Source organism: Rissa tridactyla, chromosome 4 (assembly GCF_028500815.1).
Source record: "Rissa tridactyla isolate bRisTri1 chromosome 4, bRisTri1.patW.cur.20221130, whole genome shotgun sequence".
Taxonomy (NCBI): Eukaryota; Metazoa; Chordata; class Aves; order Charadriiformes; family Laridae; genus Rissa; species Rissa tridactyla.
Genome location: NC_071469.1, coordinates 39,876,717 through 39,897,930, shown reverse-complemented (window position 1 = coordinate 39,897,930; position 21,214 = coordinate 39,876,717). Strand labels below are relative to the sequence as shown.

Genomic DNA, 21,214 nt, shown 5'->3' with positions numbered 1-21,214 from the left:
GAATAAAAACATAAAGCCTAACTTCCCTGTCCAAACTGAGTAAAATGCAGGAAGAAAATAAACTGTCTAAAGGCTGCAATGTCTGATACTCATATCCAAAAGATATAAATATCCTCAAACTCTAAAAAAATTATGTTCCTTTTTTCCCTCTTGCTGACCAAAATTGGGGTTATTCTTCAGACTCTATCAAATTCTACCACACACTAGGCCTTCCTATTACTTTTGTGTGAAAAATAATGCTTTCTTGGAAGCTGTAGGCAACACAGGGATCAGGTACAGTCTGACTAGAGAAGAAGGAGGAGGAAATGTAAGAGACCATTAGACTCTTCATTAGCACTGCCTACTACAGTAAGCGCGCTCTTGCATTACATGTAATGCTGTCCTGGTCACACAGTGCCTTCAATCAGATCGGAATTGTATTGTCCCTGACTGAGAGGGATGGTGCGTTCAGTTATATGAACATGCATTTCAATTCATTTTTGCAAAATTTGTTGTAGTGGGTACTTTCTGCCATTCAGAACAATGGGAGGTACTCATCATGGGTCCTCAGTAGCAGATCAGTAAGAACACTTCTTACCTGTGACCCTTTCTTGCTACCTGGCAGATTAATTATGAGAGTTTTCCCTCTGATTCCACACACAGGTCTGAAAAGAAAGAAACCCAGAGTGAAATTCTTGCATGCAACTTTATCCAGTGTAGAAACAAGAACACAGCACTTAAGGCAAATTCTATGATTTATCAGAATTTGTAAACTCAACTTCCAACATCTAAAAATATTTGCTGATCATGTTCTCATAAAACAGCTCAGAAGAAGCTGAGCTGAAAAAGCATCGAACAAGGCTGACAGAGTCTAACATTTAATAGATAGTATAAACACTGGCTAGATTTCCATCTTTTTTAGATCTGTGTAGGTCCCTTCATTCTACTGTTTACTTGCATCCATATAGTCCCTATTTGCTCATACACATGGTTCCTATGTAATGTAACTGATGGTGTCAAACACTATTTCCCTTGCCAGGTAAAAATAATAAGTCATGCTGGTTGCATTAATTCAAAGATGTCTTCTTTTTTTTTTTTTTAAAGATGCAACTTAAGAAAAGCACAGAAGGAAGCAATTCTCAAGTGAAAATTCCACTTAAGCAATCCATATCTAATTCTTCCCAATAGTTTTTCCTTCCCCCTCAAAAAAAAGACAAAACCAACTATCAAAGATAAAAGATTTTATATTTTTTTTTTTTTTGTCTTTAGGGAATTCCTTTGGTCTTGATGAAGGGCTGAACTTAGACACCTAAGCGTTGAATGCTTTCTGTTGTTTGCCTCTTCCTCCTTTTAGATAAATATTTTTAAAGAAAAAAATATTACACAGAATCTTCATGGTTGGAAAGGACCCTTAAGATCATCGAGTCCGACCAAACAACCTACAATCTCTGCCACTAGAGCATGCCCTGAAGTGCCAAATCTACACGTTTCTTAAATACCTCTAGGGATGGAGACTCAACCACCTCGTGGGCAGGCTGTTCCAGTGCCTGACCACTCTTCCAGTAAAGTAATTCTTCCTAATATCTAATCTAAACCTCCCCTGCCACAACTTCAGACCATTTCCTCTGGTCCTGTCATTATTCACCTGGGACAAGAGGCCAACGCCCACCTCTCTACAACCTCCTTTCAGGTAGTTGTAGAGGGCAATGAGGTCTCCCCTCAGCCTCCTCTTCTCCAAGCTAAACATGCCCAGCTCCCTCAGCCTCTCCTCATATGACCTGGTCTCCAGACCCCTCACCAGCCTGGTAGCTCTCCTCCGGACACGTTCCAGCACTTCAACGTCCCTCTTGTACAGAGGGGCCCAGAACTGGACACAGGACTCGCGGTGAGGCCTCACCAGTGCCGAGTACAGAGGCACGATCACTTCCCTACTCCTGCTGGCCACGCTATTCCTGGTACAGGCCAGGATGCTGTTGGCGTTCTTGGCCACCTGGGCACACTGCTGGCTCATGTTAAGCTGGCCGTCCACCAGCACCCCCAGGTCCTTTTCTGCCGGGCAGCTTTCCAGCCACTCTGCCCCAAGCCTGTAGCGCTGCTTGGGGTTGTTGTGACCGAAATGCAGGACCTGGCACTTGGCCTTATTAAACCTCATACAGTTGGCCTTGGCCCATTGATCCAGCAATAGATTACTGGATTTTGTTTTGAGGTTGTAAAGAGTGTCTCCTGCTTTTCTGTACTGTTTATGAAATCAGTGGTGAAACCCCAGGGTTGGGATACAGGGATAAGAAAAAAGTAAAAGGACGAAACCAAACCACAAAGATAGAGAGGCTACAGTTGAAAGGAATTGTGTAACAATCTCATTATCAAATAAAAACATGAGCTATAAATGAAGACAGAATAGAAAAGAAAATAATTTCTTGAGAGGGAATTACCAAAAATTTTGATCCAAAGGACACGTTTTGTGGGGTTGCCAGCTTCCCTGGATTTCTTCTTATAGAAATAATTTTCAGTGATGAATGTCATTTATTGGCAGCATGGCATTTTCTAGCAGGGTAGCAATTATTCTAGTGATAGCTGTCATAATGCTTACAATTCGATAGCACAGAGACCATTTTTGTGACACAAAATGAACTTCTGACATCACAGTCAAGCCAGCCCGAAGAGAAGTCTTTTCAATCAGCAGCTTGAATATTGTCTGACTCCTACCCTCTGTTTTCCCATATTCACTTCTTGCACACTATATACCCTCAGTTAAGAAAGAATTCCAGGTAGCTGAGGAATGCTGTACTGCAACACAAAGATGAAGAGCCTGAGTTAAAGAAATGAGCTCATTTACTCTTGTTGTAGTAGTCAAATTTACAGACTATAAACTCAATCCAGCAAATCCCATACGTGGCATACAGTTTACGACAGATTCAAAATAAAAGAGAGAGGAATTATCCACAGAGGAATTAAAATGAGGTGGAATTGTATTTGGCAGATAGCTCCTTTAATAATCTTCTCCCTGGTTCTTTTATTCTGCTTTAAATAATTTTGAATTTTATAAGTTAAATGACCAGTACAACCAACCAATAATAAAAAAGGACTAAACCATCAGCCATTCTCCTGAAAGCTACAAGTTTCAGCTGCCAATAATCACATCTTGTGTCTCAAGACAGAAATGGAGCTGCCAAAAATTTCTCAAGAGAGCCCGCAAAAGTAAGTAAAAGTACCTAAGAACTGCTTGGCTTGCAAAAATTATTGTGTGTGCTCACAACATAAAAGCACACAAAATGTGCGTGCATTCTGGGCAATCTGAGACATAAATTAATGATATTCCTCCAAATGTAGAACAGTTGAGGGAGATGCTGTGGATCTCATGTTATCTGCAGCCTTGTGATGCAGTGGACAGAAATTTCAAGAAAAAACAAACAACTGAGAAAGAAGAGTACAAATAGAAGCAAGGGAGAGGAAAAAAAACCAGGACGTGGGAGAAGGAAAAAGATGGATGTGGGAGGGAAGAAATACAGGTCTGCTGCAAAAGTAGGAACAGGGAACATGATTTCTGTGAAAAACCCCATGATCTCCCTAGGAAGAAATTACACTGGTAAAAGCAGAATAGATGAGCAAGGAGACAGAGAGTGCTTCAAAGAGTCTCAGTATGAACTGGCACAGCACGGGTTGCTAACAGGTAAGGAAGGTGAAGGGAAGAAGTAATTGTGGGATAAGGACAGTTTTGGAAGGTCACAGAAAAGAAAAGAAAACACTTTCAGGAAATACATTAAAAGGTCTATGATGCTCTAAGATATTTCCTGCTGGATCTTGGGACTGAATCCAAACTATGAGTCTCACTGCCCCTCATTGACAGTATCTGTGAATCCGGTCTACAAAATAACTCACTATTTCTTAATGCTGGCCCATACTAAGGAAGACAGCCTACAACTTGTAAAAATTTTTGGAAGTTTATGTGATAAAATTCAGCGTGATTGACCTACCATTTCCAAGCCTGCAGGTGATTTATTGAAGTGCCAGCTTAATGTTGCATAAGAGAACTTCTGCTTTTGTTTTTTTTTAAAAGTCAAAGAAATTACATGCTAAATTATCAATCAGAACTTTATTTCAAAATTAAGTCAATGAGACGTAAGCTTAGGACAAGCGACATTTAATGTTAAATACTTTGAAAAATTAGGATATACATTTCTCAAACAGTGTCTCTAAAATTAATGTATGTTTTTGACCTCTCTTAATGTGTGCCTTAGTTCCCATTGTAAGGGGGAATTACAACACTACCTCAATTTACATAATTTTCCGTGAAAATATATCAACAATTTGTGTCTTGGATTAACAAGTGATGTAAGAAAAATCCCAGAGGAAGTGAGTCTGCATTAGGAAATACTCTGAATAAAGAGCACCAAAACTGATATAGGATTACACATAGGACAACCAAACCAAAGAAAAGTAAATTTCCTTCCTCCATCTTAAGCATCTGCAGAGGAATTCTACAAAAAAATGCAATCGTAACACACACACGCACATTCATGCAGAACTGAGGTTGCACAAGAAACCATAATGTTGTAATTCTGTAATTTTTGTGTACTTAACTTTATGATCTGAACAGTGTTATAAAAATAATGGACTTTTGCATGCTGATAACTTTTAGGCCTGAAGTAAAGTCCTGAATTTTTAAAGGCCTAATTTGATTGTATGCAGAATCTTTGTAATGTTATCTCCCACCATTGTCATCATTTACTACTGAAAATGGATGTAGTTTAAGGGACATTTTCTTGCTATACATACAACGGAGCCAGGTTGCAATCCAGTATTTTGGTTCCACTGTCATTACAACATCCTTTCAGCCATCCTGACTGTACCACATCCTAAATCAAACTTGGTAGTGTCATGTAAATGGCTATCCTTTTCTTCAACAGAAACAGAACAGCTGAATTAATCTCTTCTCTCATTATGGTGGCATTCTGTTATCCTTTCCCTTCAGATAAACACAAAACTATCATATAAAAAATTATATCAGATAAAAACATACTTGCTAATTTGGACAGAATCTGAAGGTGTTAACTTGTTAATGTTGCCCTTTCAGATATGTGATACACAATATGAAAAGTTTTAAAATACTTTGTCGAATCACTAAACCTGTCATCTAAATGTCCTTTAAAAATGCAAGTATTTGAATACAAAGTTGCAGATTTGAAAGTTCCTTCTTTATTTCTTATATAATTATTTTCTTGTTTTATCCTCATTATACGAGAAATCAAAAACCAATAAGAGCCATTGTTTCTTATTTACCTTGAAATAACGTGCAAGCACAAACTAACTTATGAAAGGTATTGATATTACTAAGTCTATCTTAGGTAAAATGAGATCAGTTGAAGGAATAAAAGAAAAATCAACTACAGAAAGAAATACAGGATACCAAGAGAGGTAACTATAAAAAAAAAACAAAACAACAAACCACCAACAGGCAGAGAAACAGTTACTAATTGCTTAGTAGGAAATATCAAACTCGAGGAGTTAAAGTACTGCATCTGAAAGCATGGGATAAAATACCATTTAACTTACTCAGAGAGCTTTTGCTGATACTGGAATAAAAGCAGTATCAAAATAATACATTTATTCATCAAGGGTGGTTTTTTTTGCTAAACAAAGCATTTTTAGCACTTGATGAACAACATATAGAAGAATTCTTCGCTCACCACCGAAATGCCACAGCTCTAGGATGAAAAGACAGCTGTTTAACAGCATGCATCAATATTACCAATAAATGGGCACAGAAAATAAAGGAGGATACAGTGTCTAATGGAGACAACAAAGGGAATTAAATGAGAGAATGCAATTACCATTCCTGGAATTTGGCCACTTCTCTGAAGTTAAGACTTCTAGTCTTGATAACAATGGCAATTTTCAGTTATTTGTTTACAGTCATTTCATGACAATGTTTATTTATAAGGAAATAGTCCACCTCATATTTTGAAGGAAACAGTCTTACCTAGAGAGCATGCCCAGAGGAGTAACATTAAGTGATCCCATCAGCATTGCCAGGGCCATCCCTGGGGCTTCTCGCTCTATTACTTCTTTAGTGGCCTGCAATTAAAGATTAAATAGCAAAGTGAGTGAAGAAGTACAAGGACAGGAAAAATATGAAACCAGCTAAAATCTGGGTAAGAATATCTCCTTTTTTTGTTTCTGCCAAGAGACGTCCTTGCTAAATTCTCAACACTGAAATATGTTAAAGAATTTTCTCTTTGTTGTGTAAAATAGGGAAAGACAAGGAGTTGGGAAGAAGCATTGTTAGCTGTACTGTAAAGACTCCTATAGAAAATGTTAAAAGTCTGGATCCTATATATAGGAAATGTTAGCCAACACTACATAATTAATCACAAGTCTCTCAAACAGAAAGGAAAGAATGTTTGGGAATAAGCAAAGAAAAGACCAAGTGTAAACCGCCTTCTTTTCCTCATCAGTCTCATGCATTTTCCCATTGATATTCTCCCAGGCATGAGAAGGGTGAATCAGTCTGCACAGAAGAAAAAAAAAAAACTTGCAAAGGGAAGCCCAGGCAGGAAAATAGTAAAATGGTAATGATAATGGCCAGAGGCTGAGGCCTTCCCTTTTGATCATATCAGCAGCACTGCGTTTCCAAATAGACTGGTGGCTATCATTCACAAGCAGTCCATATGCAGTGGGCATCGAGAAGCCTGGAAGCAGAGTCTGAAAATTCTTGTCTGTTTAGTCCTTTCTCTACGCAGGGAATCAGATGGAAAATTATTTTTCTGGGACATGCACAACCTTCCGTCCTTACTTCCTAACACAAATTTTCTCAAACACACAGTCCATCCACTCTCCCAACCTCTAACTTTAGTTAGGACATAGCACCTCAAAGGCAGGTTACAGTCCTACCCTTCCTTCATTTCCCTCACAGTAGTTGCTGTTCAGTGGATCATCTTGTTTCATGTTCTGAAACAAGATTTTAAGTTATTTGGCACAACTAAAATGTTAGCAATGCTTATAAAACTGAAATTCATTGTAAAACATCCAGCCAAACTACAACGCTTTGATGGTACGGCTACCAAAATAGAAATAGAAAAGCACATCTTAAATATAAGACACTCTGAATAAGCTAAATTTTCTTGGCAGTTTGATATAGCAAAAGAACAAAATGGAAGAAAACCAGACAGATTATTTTGTGGGAAAGATTAAATTATAAATCACATCCTTGTACTTTTGTAAGATCCTAGTTTACAAATAGAATAACAAAGTCATAGAGAAGGAAAACAATAGAATTAACCCAATGGCATCCCTATGAGAAGGATCCAGGAGTCCTCTACTAGCTAAAACACTTAAAGGAAGCAATAAATAAAACAGAAAAGAAATATCCCTGAACAGTACAGATATTCAAGTGGCAATATTCTCAAATTTTGCCACTAACTTTAAACATGTTTTAAAGGAATAAGTTAGCATCAGAAGACGTCAGACACAGCTATCAAGTAAACCTTCAGATCTTTTATTAACAAGCAAACTTGGTATGTGGTCAGTTGTGGGAAGCAAGAACTTTGGTTTATACAAAACCAAGCAATTTTAATTCAGTAGCTGACACCACAGTCTCTTTTATATCAAGCATAGCATGTTGGTTTTAGTATCTGCTATTCCCTGCTCAGAAACAGAAAAGACATCTAAATACAACCCAGTGTCTGTATTTCAACACAAGGGAAATGAGAAGAAGCACGCTAGGAATGATGTAGACAAAACTAAAACCTCTCCACTGAGAGAGACTGCCTAAAGATACCTGCTGAGGTACCAAACTATCAAATCACATTAAAAATTCTTAAGACTATCCATAGACCTAATGATTTTTATAGTATAGAAGAAAAAGGCATTGCAATGGTGAAGGAACACTTTGCTGACAATGAAAAAGTTGGTGAAACATGCAATTCTCTGTGTGTGCATACCTACTAAGTCTGTATCAATGCATTTTATTTCAGCTAATACCATGCTTCAAAGCTATTCAAAACTGGTTTTAATATAAAGTGCATTTTGAGATTTCTTTTTTGCCCTTGAGCACAGTGACACTTTGAAGATATCATCAGTTAAAATTCTAAAGAGGCTTCAAAGGTAGTACAAGATGCAAAAGAGTTCCATAAACAATGATCCTGCAGCTCGGGGAGTCCTTCAATGAAATTCAAGTCCATTCTCCAACTTCACAAGAAAAATGACCTTCACAAAATGTCACTGCTAGCAGGCAATGTGATTATTAAAAATGTATAGACTAAGCAATAAAATCTGAAAGGGCAGAAAGTCCAAACAGCAGTACAGCCCTCAACAGAAGTTTCTAAAAATACTTGCTTCAAAATATATATGCTTGTATTTATTACTGCAGGCAGACTTTCTACAAACAGGGGAATGTTTCCTGGTTTCATATTTGCAGCCTTACTGGATGGATGCAACCAAAAAAGGCTGCTGCTAAGTAAACAACTTTTACAGTGACATCTGCTCTTGAAATCAGCCACTGGAAAGTCCACTCTTGGGATGTCCTCAAATAACACCACTTAAAATGTGCAGTGTACAGGAACTGAAATCACCATCGCACTGGGAAGCACACTGTTAATTAGCTACACATAAATGAATGTATATAGCAGTGCTGCAGTCACTTGAAGATACTTTGTTTTATCTGTAACAACTCTTTGTTTCACCTAACAATGTACCAAAGTGAATGTGGCCAGGTTTTCTAATACCTCTTTCAGATTTGAAGGAAGAGTGGAAGAGAGATGGCAAAACTAGATTTTCATCTGTGTCCAGCTCAGGACTTAACTGCCTGGTACCAACTTCTACCCACATGCAAACTATTAAAGAATTAGTGATTCGGCACCTTCACCTTCTACCAGTACTTTAGCAAGGCTGAATTAAGATTGTTAAACTGTTTCATGGTTATTTTTTTCTTGATATTCTCACCATCAGCCAGCTTTTGCCCGCTATAGGGGGCCATAGTGTTGGCCCAAAATGAATCACAAATCAAGGGCGTTGCCCCTGGCTCTCTTACAATGGTGATGGCGACACTACTATGTGGGCAGGAGCAGGACAAAATGATAAGGAGATTTCATTCAGAGCTATCACACTGATGCCTTCATCAGGACTGAAGCCATACACTGATTTCTCAAGCCAGATGCTGATGACTATATAAATTTGCATAAAATACTAAAATGACAGCAAGGAAGTGTCCCCACTTTCTCCTGCATAAGGTGGTAGTGCAAAGAAGACAGATACATACGAGATGGAGGTGGAAGACAGGGGTTCCACAGCAGTGGAAGCATTTGAAGGTAAAAGCAAGAGTTCAGGAGAGAGACAGAAATGCAGAAAGACCAGTTTGGAGGTTGCAGAGAAAGGAGAGGTTTGTAGTTTAGATGGGAGAAAGGAATGTGGGAAGAAGGAAGCACAGGTAGAAAGGAAGAATTGCTGAGAGGAAGTCCAAGCAGCAGGATTGTCTGAAGGACAGGGATGAGTAGAGCGAGGGCAAGTGAATGAAACGAGTGGAATGGAAATAAGACTGCACAAGGTGGCTTGGATGGACAATGCATGAGGGAGAAACTCAAGAGAAGCAAAAAAGAAGACAGGACACGATAGAAGTGTCAGGCTGTGGAGGGACCAGGGAAAGAGACAATGGGACTGAAATAAAACAGCAGTTTCTACTCCAAAGAGGAGAAGTATAAACTAGCAAATAATTATTTCATGGAACTATTCAGGACTTACTAACATTGTCTATGAGAGCAGTTCTTATATTTCATTGCTATACGAACAAACACAATTTATTTTAAAACACATTCTTGATTGTTTTCAAAGTGCCTTTTTATTGCAGTTAGGGCATTATGTTCCCAAATCAAGTGATATATTTTTAGATATCTTTGACGTAGTTGTGGTTGCTTAACAGATGGCTCGCTGCCAATTGGTTTCACAGAGTTCTCTGCTGCTTCACTGCCTTTCTTTGCCTCCAAATAAGTTAAGTCAGTTCAATTCCTAACCTGTGGAAGCCCTCCCAGACAGCTTCTGAAAGATATATCCACTGCAGCCCAATTTAATTAAAAGACCTAGGACTACTCTTGAATTGTTCAGAAACTCCTTATCTTTGTCTTTCAGGTCTTAAACATAGCAAAGTTTGACCTCTTGATAGTAAGCAACAATCCGAGACATTTCATATACTCTTCAGCGTTTTTGGGGTGGTAATATAGTTTTATCTCGTCAACTAAAATGCAAATATGAGACTGAGAAGTCATAATAAATTCAATTAAATTAAGGTGACTGAGACCGCCTCTGTTGAAAATACTATTTCTGTTGAAAACGTTAAAATCTATGACTCTGTATAGTGCATCATAAAGCTATTTATGTAAATTAATGGACACATTTGCAGATAATTTATATTTAACAGACTATAGAATTATCATGGATAACATTTTATTACCTATTTGAGCTTTCCATTGAAAGCAGAAATCTTGGAAGGCCCTCACCAACTAAATACCTATATACCCTCTGCAACAGAGCTCACAGACCACAGCCGAACCTAAGAAGACCAGACAAAGAACTACAGAGACAGGTCAGTCAAATATGCAATAAAAATGTCAGTCACGTCTGTCAACCAGTTGTGTAAGAAGTGTATACTTTAGGAACAAAAATTGCGTCTCTCAGCTTGGATATGAGATGCTTTCTTCAAGGTTATTCAGTATACCTCTGCTGGAGAGAACATGTGCGCTTGTAATTTCTATTCACAAGTCAGCTATTTCAGCTTATTCTCTACTTCCCTACTCTTATTTTGCAGGGAAGAAAATAGAGCTTACATGGATCAGAGCTTCTCGCCTAAAAATCACTTAACTATTTCTTCTCTTAGTACAATAAGAAATACAGGTTGCAGCAGCTGGTTTCTTTCAATATACTGAATAGTTTTTGGATAAGGATCAGCTTTGAGTCACTCATTCTCACCATCATGTTAACTTTCCTTGAATTTTTCTTATTCTCTGCCCCTGGTAACCTGTGTTATGATATTCTCTGTCTTTTTTATGGATGGAAGGCTTGACAGGAACCGTGCTCTCTGATGTCCTCCAAAATCAAATTTCTTTGGCTAATTGCTCAGTTAATTTGACAAAAGGATAAAACTGATCACATTTCCTGCTGCTGCAAAGCAACCAAAGTCTATCAGGTTTGTAAAAGTCTTACAACTTGTCATCAAAGTTAATAACTTTCTAACACTATAGTGGCCCTAAGACATCATTGGGGTGCTGCAGTCAGAGATACACCATGCAATAGCTGTCCTTTCACATGTATGCGACTATGATTATCATTGAATTCTCAATGTCAAATTAATTGTTACAGATCCATGTGAGTCAAGAATGGCCTGCATCCAGAGGGCTTCTGGACAGGGTGGAATCCCAGAAGTAGGTGTTTGCTGTCATTCTAGAGCTTTTGACACATTCACACCCGCACCAATGAACCTGGCCACATGCACCTTAAAAGTAATAGCCTGACAGTCATTGTTTCCACAACAACAAGCTATCCATGAGAGATAATGATGTGGGCCTGTAAAAACCCATCAACTGTTACATAGGCCCAGAGTAGTGGAGAATAACTGATGTAAGGCTAAACTAAGCACCAATTGCTATGCTTGGGCTCAGAGGATGGACTGGTGGTGGCTAGGTAGACATCAGGCAAGTGCTGCCCCTGATGTGTGTGTTTGTTCTTCCTTATGAAGTGACCACCCAGGCTTCTGTCAATTTTATTGTACAGTAGGAAACTCATCCTGAGTCTGGCGAGTCTCCATTTTGACGTTCCTGTTAGGTCTTTTAGATGTTAAATACTGCTATGTGTGTCAGACACACATAGACACATACTGAGAACTCTCCCAGACTTTTATAGAATTATTTTACATAAAATAAAACAAAACATGTCTAACATTCTAGGGTGGCTTACTCTATCACCTTTCCCTCTTATCAATGGTGAGCCTGGTATGTATTTCTCCAATAACTGACCTAATAACATGGCGTTTTTCCTCCTCTTCTCCCAACTCAAATCTGCAAACAGCCAAAGGCAGATGAAACCTTGATTAATGCAGCCAACTAAAAATGAACTCTACAAACTGATGTATCTGCATGCACCAATAACACATTTCCACTGCCAATAATTCTGCAGCACAAGGATGCTGATTTGAAGTTTGCTTGCACTCTCAGCATATTTGCAGTGACTCTACTGCCACCAAGATCCCAAACATCCCAGAATGACCCAACAGAATTTATCTGGCTGAGGAACAAAAGTGTCACAGCAATAACTGCTGTTAGATTAGATTGAATACAGACTCTGTTTTCTCTGTTTCTCCTCATATCCATGATTCCTTGTGCCTGCAACTTGCTCCCTCCAAATCATCTCATTTTCTTCACTGGGATCCATTGTACCATTTATTGTAACCTAATGCCTATGGCATGAGATTCAGAGGCCAGGAACTAATTCAATGTCCTCCTTGTTTATAAACCAATATCAGCAAATGATTCTATCAGTAAACTCCACTGTGTATATGATCAGAAAAAGCAACTGGCTGGTAGATGTACCTCTGACAATACTCAATGAGTTATGCATGACCAAGCCATGAATATATTTAATTTTTAACAGTTTGACTCCAATTATAGTTATTTTTGTAAACAAAGAATTAGCTAAGTGTATATTAGTTAATAAAGATTTTAGTATTTATTGTAACTTTCCTTAAACGACTTTGTTTTCTTCCACTGAAATCAAACTAATCAAAAGATTTACTTTATAACACTCAGTTTCATTCTTATTTACAGCTTGCAAAACATTTTGGGGAAGATGCTTCGCATTTTTGTACACAATAAAGAAGCTGAAAATTTAAATGAATATACTAGAGAAAGCAACACTGTGGAATTTGTAACTTGTTCCTGCACCTCAGTAGGTTTGTATCTAAGTTTTGAACTAAACCTGGTTGCATTTGATTTACATAAACTTCATAGATCCGTGACATGCCTGCCCCATTTGTATAATAGAAATGCTAAAGAAATTGGTGCACCTCGGCAACCAAACCATGTGCACCTTCTAAATATCACCTCTAATATGTATTAAGTGTTAATATTTTTTTAACCCTGATTGCTAAACAAAGTTTTAAGATAGTAAATGTGTATAAAACATTTATGCCAGACAAACAGATCTTAATTTTATGGTGCTGCCCATCCCCATACGTTGTCATAAAACCAAGAGAACAAAATATTTAGAAACAGTTACCAAACTAAGAAAACACTAAATGCCTTTCTGCACTACAAGAAAAATCATTTAGGTTCTATGAAGACGTGTGCCGCCCACCAGATGCAGCATGCTACAGCTGTATAATGCTGCGTGCAAAGCCAATGTCAAAAGACAGACTATTTGCACAGGGAGAGAGGTGAGGAGGATGAGCTTGTTAAAACAACAGCTGGAAACAAGCCACTGCACTTGCTTGGAAAGAAGGGTCAGGCGCCTACTTCCTTTTTCAGCCCCCTTTTTCAGGTGCCAACTGCTGTGCTTACCACTTCAACTCCACGTAGGAACGAATCCCTTGCTGTACAATAGAAGTAGTAGAGCTGAAGACTTGCTGGTAAAGATAGTGACACCGTTCTGCTATTACAAAAACACTGCTAAAATTTTATCTATTATTCATTATTATTCTTTTAAGTTTTCCCTCAGTTACTTCAAACTGCTTTGTATTTAATATGAAATGTAAGAATCTACGCAATCCATCACAACCTTTGCAATATTCTTCAAAAATTGAAGAAGTGGAACAAAACCTGAGAAGTAAAAAATTTTGTTCCCTGCAAATCACAGAATCGTACAGCAGAAATGAGAGAAATGAGTATCAATAAAGAGTATCTACAATATCTCAATACGAGTATCATTAAGAATCCTACCATTAATGCAACTGACAATGTAATGAGCTTTAACTAACAGTCCAAATTGGAGACACATGGTTTTGACGGATGGACCACTTGGTGGATAAAAAATTGGCTGGATGGCCATACTCAAAGAGTCGCGGTCAATGGCTCGATGTGGCAAGCAGTGGCAAGTGGCGTTCTTCAGGGGTCAGTACTGGGACCAGTGCTGTTTAACATCTTTGTCAGTGACACAGACAGTGGGATCGAATGCATCCTCAGCAAATTTGCTGACAACAACAAGCTATGTGGCACGGTTGACGCGCTGGAGGGAAGGGGATGCCATCCAGAGGCACCTGGACAGGCTTGAGAGGTGGGCCTGTGAGAACCTCATGAAGTTCAACCAGGCCAAGTGCAAGGTCCTGCACTTGGGTCATGGCTATCCCAAGCACAAATACAGGCTGGGAGGAGAATGGTTTGAGAGCAGCCCTGAGGAGAAGGACTTGGGGGTGTTGGTGGATAAGAAGCTTAGCATGACCTGGGAATGCACGCTTGCAGCCCCGAAAGCCAGCTGTATCCTGGGCTGCATCAAAAGAAGCGTGGCCAGCAGGTCAAGGGAGGTGATTCTACCCGGCTTTCATGAGACCCCACCTGGAGTACTGTGTCCAGCTCTGGAGCCCCCAACATGGAGCGAGTCCAGAGGAGGGCCAAGTACCTAAAGTACCTGAAGGGGGCCTACAGGAAAGATGTGGAGGGACACTTGATCTGGTAGTGTAGTGATAGGACGAGGAGTAATGGTTTTAAATTGAAAGAGGGGAGATTTACATTAGATATCAGGAAGAAATTCTTTACTGTGAGGGTGGTGAGACACTGGAACAGGTTGCCTAGAGAAGTCGTGGATGCCCCATCCCTGCAAGTGTTGAAGGCCAGGCTGGATGGAGCTTTAAGGAACCTGATCTAGTGGGAGGTGTCCCTGTCCATGGCAGGGGGGTTGGAACTAGATGATCTTTAAGATTCTTTCCAACTCTAAACATTCTATGATTCTATAATAACTAGGGAGCACAGTCTCATAAAAAAATACCCTGTATAGTGCTTCTGGTTATGTGTACTATCTTCTAGACTACATATCTACACCAAAGGGGAATCGGGGTACAGTTCACTTCATTGCATACAAAACTAGTGCCAAAATTAGATTCTTTATACAGAGGAGTGGAAAAACAAAAGTATATTAAGCAATGAAGTCTAGAACTACATAAGAGAAACAAACCTGTCACTTTTGCTTAGTTGTGATATTGGTATTACAGGAAGAGAATAGACCCTATTCTTTAGAAATACTCATCAGTACACAAAGAATGAGGCTGATTTCTCTTAAGAACTTGCCCGATCTCTTGGGCAGTGAAAGAATCAAAAGTTTTTACTTGTAATTTCACTTCTTTAAATAAATAATTTTGCAATGCTTTAGCTCCAACACATTTGCTACTGAGATTGAGATGTGGAACTTTTTTCTTTTGAGAATGTTGTCTGTTGTTTCCTAGCATTTGCTACCTGCTGCCAAGAACAAATATTGCATATGAAATATTTGTACTTCTGAAAGTCCAGTCAGTTCCTGACACAGGTAAAGTAGCACCTCCAAACAATTTCAGATCTCAAATACTCAATGTTGGAGACTAAAAGAAAAATCATTCCTAAAATACACTACAAAGAATGGACACTATGGACTGATAATTTTTCAAGAATATACTACGGCAATTCAAGAATTACAAAAAGTACTTTACTTTCTCTTATGATTCCCTTACACTGTATCTTTACTACCCCAGTAAATGATAAAGCATGTCTAATAACAACAGCTTTAAAGTACTTCTGACGTAACCCAAAAACTCAGGGAAAAGATTCTTCAGTGAGATACAGTGATGCAATTCATGTGTTAAGAGTCTGAACAGTTGTCGATTTAGGTACACGTGAATGATGTACTCATTGGAACTGAACAACTGAACAGATTTTGAAAGCCGAAGTGACCTACTGTGCCTTCTGTCAAACAATTTCCTATACAGGATTATTTAACTCCTGGCACAAATCACTTTTTTTTTCCTCCAAGATTCTCTTGGAAACAATTGGATGTAAATGTTTCCCAAAGAGAAGATGGAAAGTACTTTGTTGAGACTGCTGCAGCAGAGCACTGGAATAGAAGACAGCAGAATGACTAATCTACATTGAATGAGGAATATCAAATATATCAAGTTTACCTTTTCCTCTGGAATTTGATTTTACTATTTAATTAATGGTTTACAATAATTAATAATAATATTTAACAATATAACAAAATCCAGTATATTTTCCCTTTATTTCACTGTTCCTAAGGTCTTTTCTATGCACATTTCTGTATGAAAAACACCAGTTTCTTCCAGTTTTAGAAGACATTACAGTATCTTTCATGCGTTAGCTACAACCAGTTCAACCATTTATTGAGACTCCTCAGCTGTGACAGAGTAATGCTTTCACATTAATGGAACTCTGCATTGTATAGACACATTCTGTAGGTTTACTTCCTAACTGCCCAACTCTTAACTTTGAAACCGTGAGGCACCTTTTCATTAATACAGACACAGCAACATAGGTATATAAGCACCTCCCCTCACATACACTTCTGCTGTGCTTGAAGCAGCAGACTATGTTGTGCAGAAAAATCTTTTTGCTTTTTAATAAAATTCACTCCATGTCCAAACTTTTTCAACAGACTGAATTTTATACTACCAGTGTGTAAGTGGATCACTGAGAAAAGCGGTAGCTTTTAACAACTGGTATGGCAAAGGATATTCTTAGATAGGCCCAGGGAACACGCTAGCTCTTCCTCTGTGAAATGTTCATAGGCTTGGACTCTTGCAGTAAATGCTAAGCAGCCCGCTACCACAGCAATGGTAGTGATTCAGAGAACGGCAGCTACAAACATCATAGCTCTTAGCAGATTAATTTAAGTAAAAAATCAGACAGCACTATTTCTATATAAGGTATATAGATAATGAAAGACAGTAATTCAGAATAACATAGAAATCATATGCACCAAAGGTTAGCTGCCCAATACTATGTGTCTGATTAGATGAGTTAAATAAAAAAATTCCTCATTTTAAAAAAGCTAACAAAGAAAAGAAACAAAGACACAAATATTTCTGGGGAAAATATTAAGCTGTCTTAACAATATGACAAGCTATTAATTGGGAAAAACCCACAAGTTCCAGGTACGTTAGTAAATCCATCTTCGTTATGCTTAAAAAAGCCAAAAGAAAACTCTACTCTTACAGGCTCTTTCTTGCCTGCAAAGAGTGATGATGAGTTAATAGCAGCTTCTCATTAAGATGCTGCAGGAAACAAAATCCCTAGGAGACAAAAAAAAAAATCTCCCTAGGAGACAAAGGCATCTAAAAGAACTTTGTGCCTTTTCTCTGTTCTTCTCATCCCAGGAACCACCAATATTGAAAAGTATAAACCAGTAAAACTTGCATGAATTGTAGAAGAGTTTGAAAGAGACCATCGTTTTAGGCCTTGCTGTTCATGGATTAATTCTGTATACACTGCATACGTAAGCACTTTTTAGTTTGAAAGAAAGAACTGGCCTGCTCACAAGAAAGAAGTGGCAACAACCCCATCATTTTTCCCTCTTGAAAAGTGAGCTGTAGCCCAAAAATTCAGGCAAAAAAAAAAAAAAAAAAAAAGGTGGAATGTGTAGGTTTCGTTCAGCTTTGAAATCTGCAAAATCAGCCACTTGAGTGATGTACACGGTTGCAACGCTACACAAAATAAAGCTTATTTCATAATGTCAAGCTACATAATGTCCTAATGTAGGTCTAATTAAGGTGTATAAATATTTCATGAAAGCAAACAGGAAGGGTGGAAAAGATTATTTAGTGTTGCTATGATCTACTACGAGGGCAGTAAAGGACTAATCAAACAAAAGTTTAGGTGCAGTCTTAGATAAAATTTCTGAACCATAAAACTCCCAAGTGAAGTGAATTAAAAATCTAAAACCTGTCTGGGCAAAACAACAGAAAAACGTACTGGGGGGAACAATTCTACAACAGTCATTGAAGGATGTATGGCTGGGTCTCCTTCCATGTATAAACAGTGAATATGTGAGTTTAATTTACTAAGGAAATTCACTAACTTTAAGCCATGGTTGTTATTTTAACGAGGAATCAGTTAAAACTGTATTATAAACATGTAAACACCTTTTCCTAGCCTGTACTCTAAACGACATTTTAAGAAAAGGGAACGCAGAGAATGGAGTGATTAAATCTTACCAAATATATTCAACAGAATAAAAGAAAAAATCATGGGTTACAAATTGTGATGCTCAGAAGTAATCATGTAAAACCAGTATCATCTTGCTTCTTACACCTGCTTTGTGCATCTACCTCCTCATTTTTCTAACAAAACCTATTTACCCACTAAGTAAAGAGGTAACAGCAGAGAGCCGCCGAAACTTACTCAGTATCAATATACATTCAGCAAATGGTTACACGAGTTGTGACAGCAAAAGCCTTCATCACTGATGAGAATGCATGAACCAAAAGGCATATATGTTCTCTAGCATAATACTTATCATCTGAGGCATTCTTGTCTAAAATTAAAGAAATAATTTTTTTCAAACTAAATCTAGAAGCAAGATATAGACAGAATATAATCTGAATTCCAAGTTGATATGAGTCACTGTCAGACAAATCATTCTTAAAAGAATGGAAAACTTCAACTGAAACTGAAAGCAGCGATTAAGTGGATCAGGGCAGTGGAACACCTTCTGGAAATCGCAAGGGTAACACAATGATTATATATCTGTCTGTCTTTTTGAAAGTAAAAGACCTATATTAGTTAGAAATTTGTTTTCTTTTCAGAAACAACTGAAGAAATTAGCTGCTTAGATGCTACCATGCTGACTATCATCAGAAACTACACCTTTAGAAAACAGAGAAGAATAAAGAAAGCAAACTGTAAAAATTTTAATGGCATTTAAATACTGAAGTGAGAAGAGGATATATGGAAAACACTCTCCCGACAAATAATTTGTAGGATTTAGAGACAGTAAATCAGGAAATGACTATCAGAAATGTAACACAATTTTTTATTAGAGATAACAAGGAAGGAAGAGAGTCTGACAAGAGGAAAAAAAAGTGAGATACAATTAGGCTGATAACAGGAAATTTAATTATCCTGGAAAGGGAAACTCTATAAACTGGAAAGACTTGTAACTCTTCATGACTGTTCCAGAAGCTAATGTTTTGTTGAAAAGTGGGCAGGATAAACTAAAGAATACCTTAACAGAAACAAAACCGAAACCAAACAAAAACACCCATTAAAAAAAAAAAGACAAAATAATACTGTAGTTCATTTTTCCAGGATTTGACAGATAAGATGTTATTCCCAGGGCTTTCTGTGCAAATTTTTCATTGTTTCTTTAACCAAATTTTGACTCATTTATAGGACAAAAACTAGAATATATTCTTTCAACTTAAAACAGATTTAACTGATTAAAATATTTTTACCATAACTTGATCACTGCAGATGGAAAACTGATTTACCTGGATATTTTCAGTGAAGCCACCTGAGACAGCACTGCATCAATTTTCTGGTAGGTATAATTTTCAACCAAGAAAACTTCATATGTTCAAAAAAACCATTATGTTTATTTTCCTTCAGTTTCAGATGCTTTTCCGCATTTTGTTAAAAGTTTATATAACCTGCATATTATTTGAAAACTAGCCATTTGTCTGAGGTAAAATTAATTTTCAAAAAACTGTATTAAAATAACTAAAATGATACATGGGAAAAAGACTTATGGTTCTTGATATAAGTGAGCTCTAGCAGCATCCTGCAGCCCTGCAGTGCTAGAGTGAATATTCCTCCGCCCTTCCAGCATCTGATGTCACTTCTCAAACAACAGTTTAGGGAAGCAGAAAAGTAACACTGGGAGTTAAAGCTTGGAGAAAGAATTGCCGCCAAAATCTGTTCTTGTCACCAGACCCCTCAACAGCGTGAAGCTGGTGGGAAGTGAGAGACTGCCAGCCTACTGTCTTTAAGAGTTTGCAAAGTTGTGAAAAAAAAAAAAAAAGAAAAAAAACCAACAATGCCTAGAGGAGCAAGGGAGAGTTGTAAAGGCTGAGAAGAGAGAGGACAGGAGAGCCTGGGAGACCATAAGGGATTAAAGACAGACATTTATGTCTCTCATTTCTTGGAGCGGAACACAAGTTTACTGGATTTCTAGAGGTTAATGCGAAGACTGGGATAAGGCTGCTACTGGCTTACTCGGAGATTGCCTGCCGTAGAGGGGAGCTATCCTCCACAGGGACAAGCTGGTGTTGGGAGCATGGGAGCAAGGTGCTCTCCCACAGCGTCCCTCTCTGATTCCACAGCTGGTGTCACACCGGTGAAAGAGCCTACTGATGCATGGGATGCTGCCCTGCCTGTACGGTTAGACATCATTTTGCATATTTAGGGTCTCTCTGAAGATAGTAAAAGTAGTAATATTATATCTGGAGGGGTTAAAAGAATATTACATACAATTATTTTAAGTGTAGGAAGAATTTACTATGAAATTATGACAGGGTTCATTATGACAGAATATTCTGTCCAGCTCCTAGTTGGTACTGGATTCAAAAGCGTAATTAAAACCACAAATACTCATAATAAGCTAGAAACTGTGGCAGAACTAGGAAAAGAGAGGTCAAGTGAGCTGAATAAAAGGAAAGAGGCAGGAAATCCTGCTTCTTACTCTAAGCTGTGACAATGATTTATTCCCTTACTATGAACCTTACAGATGTAGGCAAGTCCTTGTTCTTAATCTGTGAGAGAGTGACAAAAGGTTTCTGTAAACTGGCAATTGACCATTCTCCCAGTACAGAAAGAGTAGGAAGCAGCAACTAGGACACACTGCAGTTTGCTAATACTGTACTGATCCAATGGCTTAGATTTGCTGCAACCTTGTGTTTTAAATTAAGAGACCTGTAAAATTTCTTATTTACCTCCTTTGATCCACTGTATTTACTGAACATAGCTCTAAATCCAAACCTTAATCTTTCTGAGCCTCAGCAACAGATTGGTTTTTTCCCCTGTTATTACCTACCTTCCATGGATTCTGAGAATTACCATAGGTAATAGTGATGTGTTTTAGTACTTAATTACAACTGAATTTAATACTAAATGCAATATTACCAAACAGTAATACACCTATCAAATGAAGCGATGGAAGCAAAGACTAAATACGATTCAACAGCTTTTCTTTTTTTTTTTTTTTTTGTAAGGAGGGAAAGGGTTTTGAGCAGTTCTACGAAAAAGCTGGTACTGAGATCAGTTTTTGGCTGGTATGTTGAACT

General features: G+C 38.0%; 1 protein-coding gene across 8 annotated transcripts in view; it reads right to left on the bottom strand.

Annotated features, from left to right (window-relative positions):
* GPHN (gephyrin) overlaps positions 1-21,214 on the bottom strand; it is a 299,636-nt gene that overhangs the window by 108,816 nt on the left and 169,606 nt on the right. For all 8 annotated transcript variants that reach the window (XM_054200605.1, XM_054200607.1, XM_054200606.1 and 5 more), the window contains exons 5-6: positions 5,960-6,054; positions 578-644 (exon numbers count right to left, since the gene is read on the bottom strand). In XM_054200605.1, the coding sequence (XP_054056580.1) occupies positions 578-644; positions 5,960-6,054 (162 nt within the window). The remainder of the gene's footprint in view (positions 1-577; positions 645-5,959; positions 6,055-21,214) is intronic.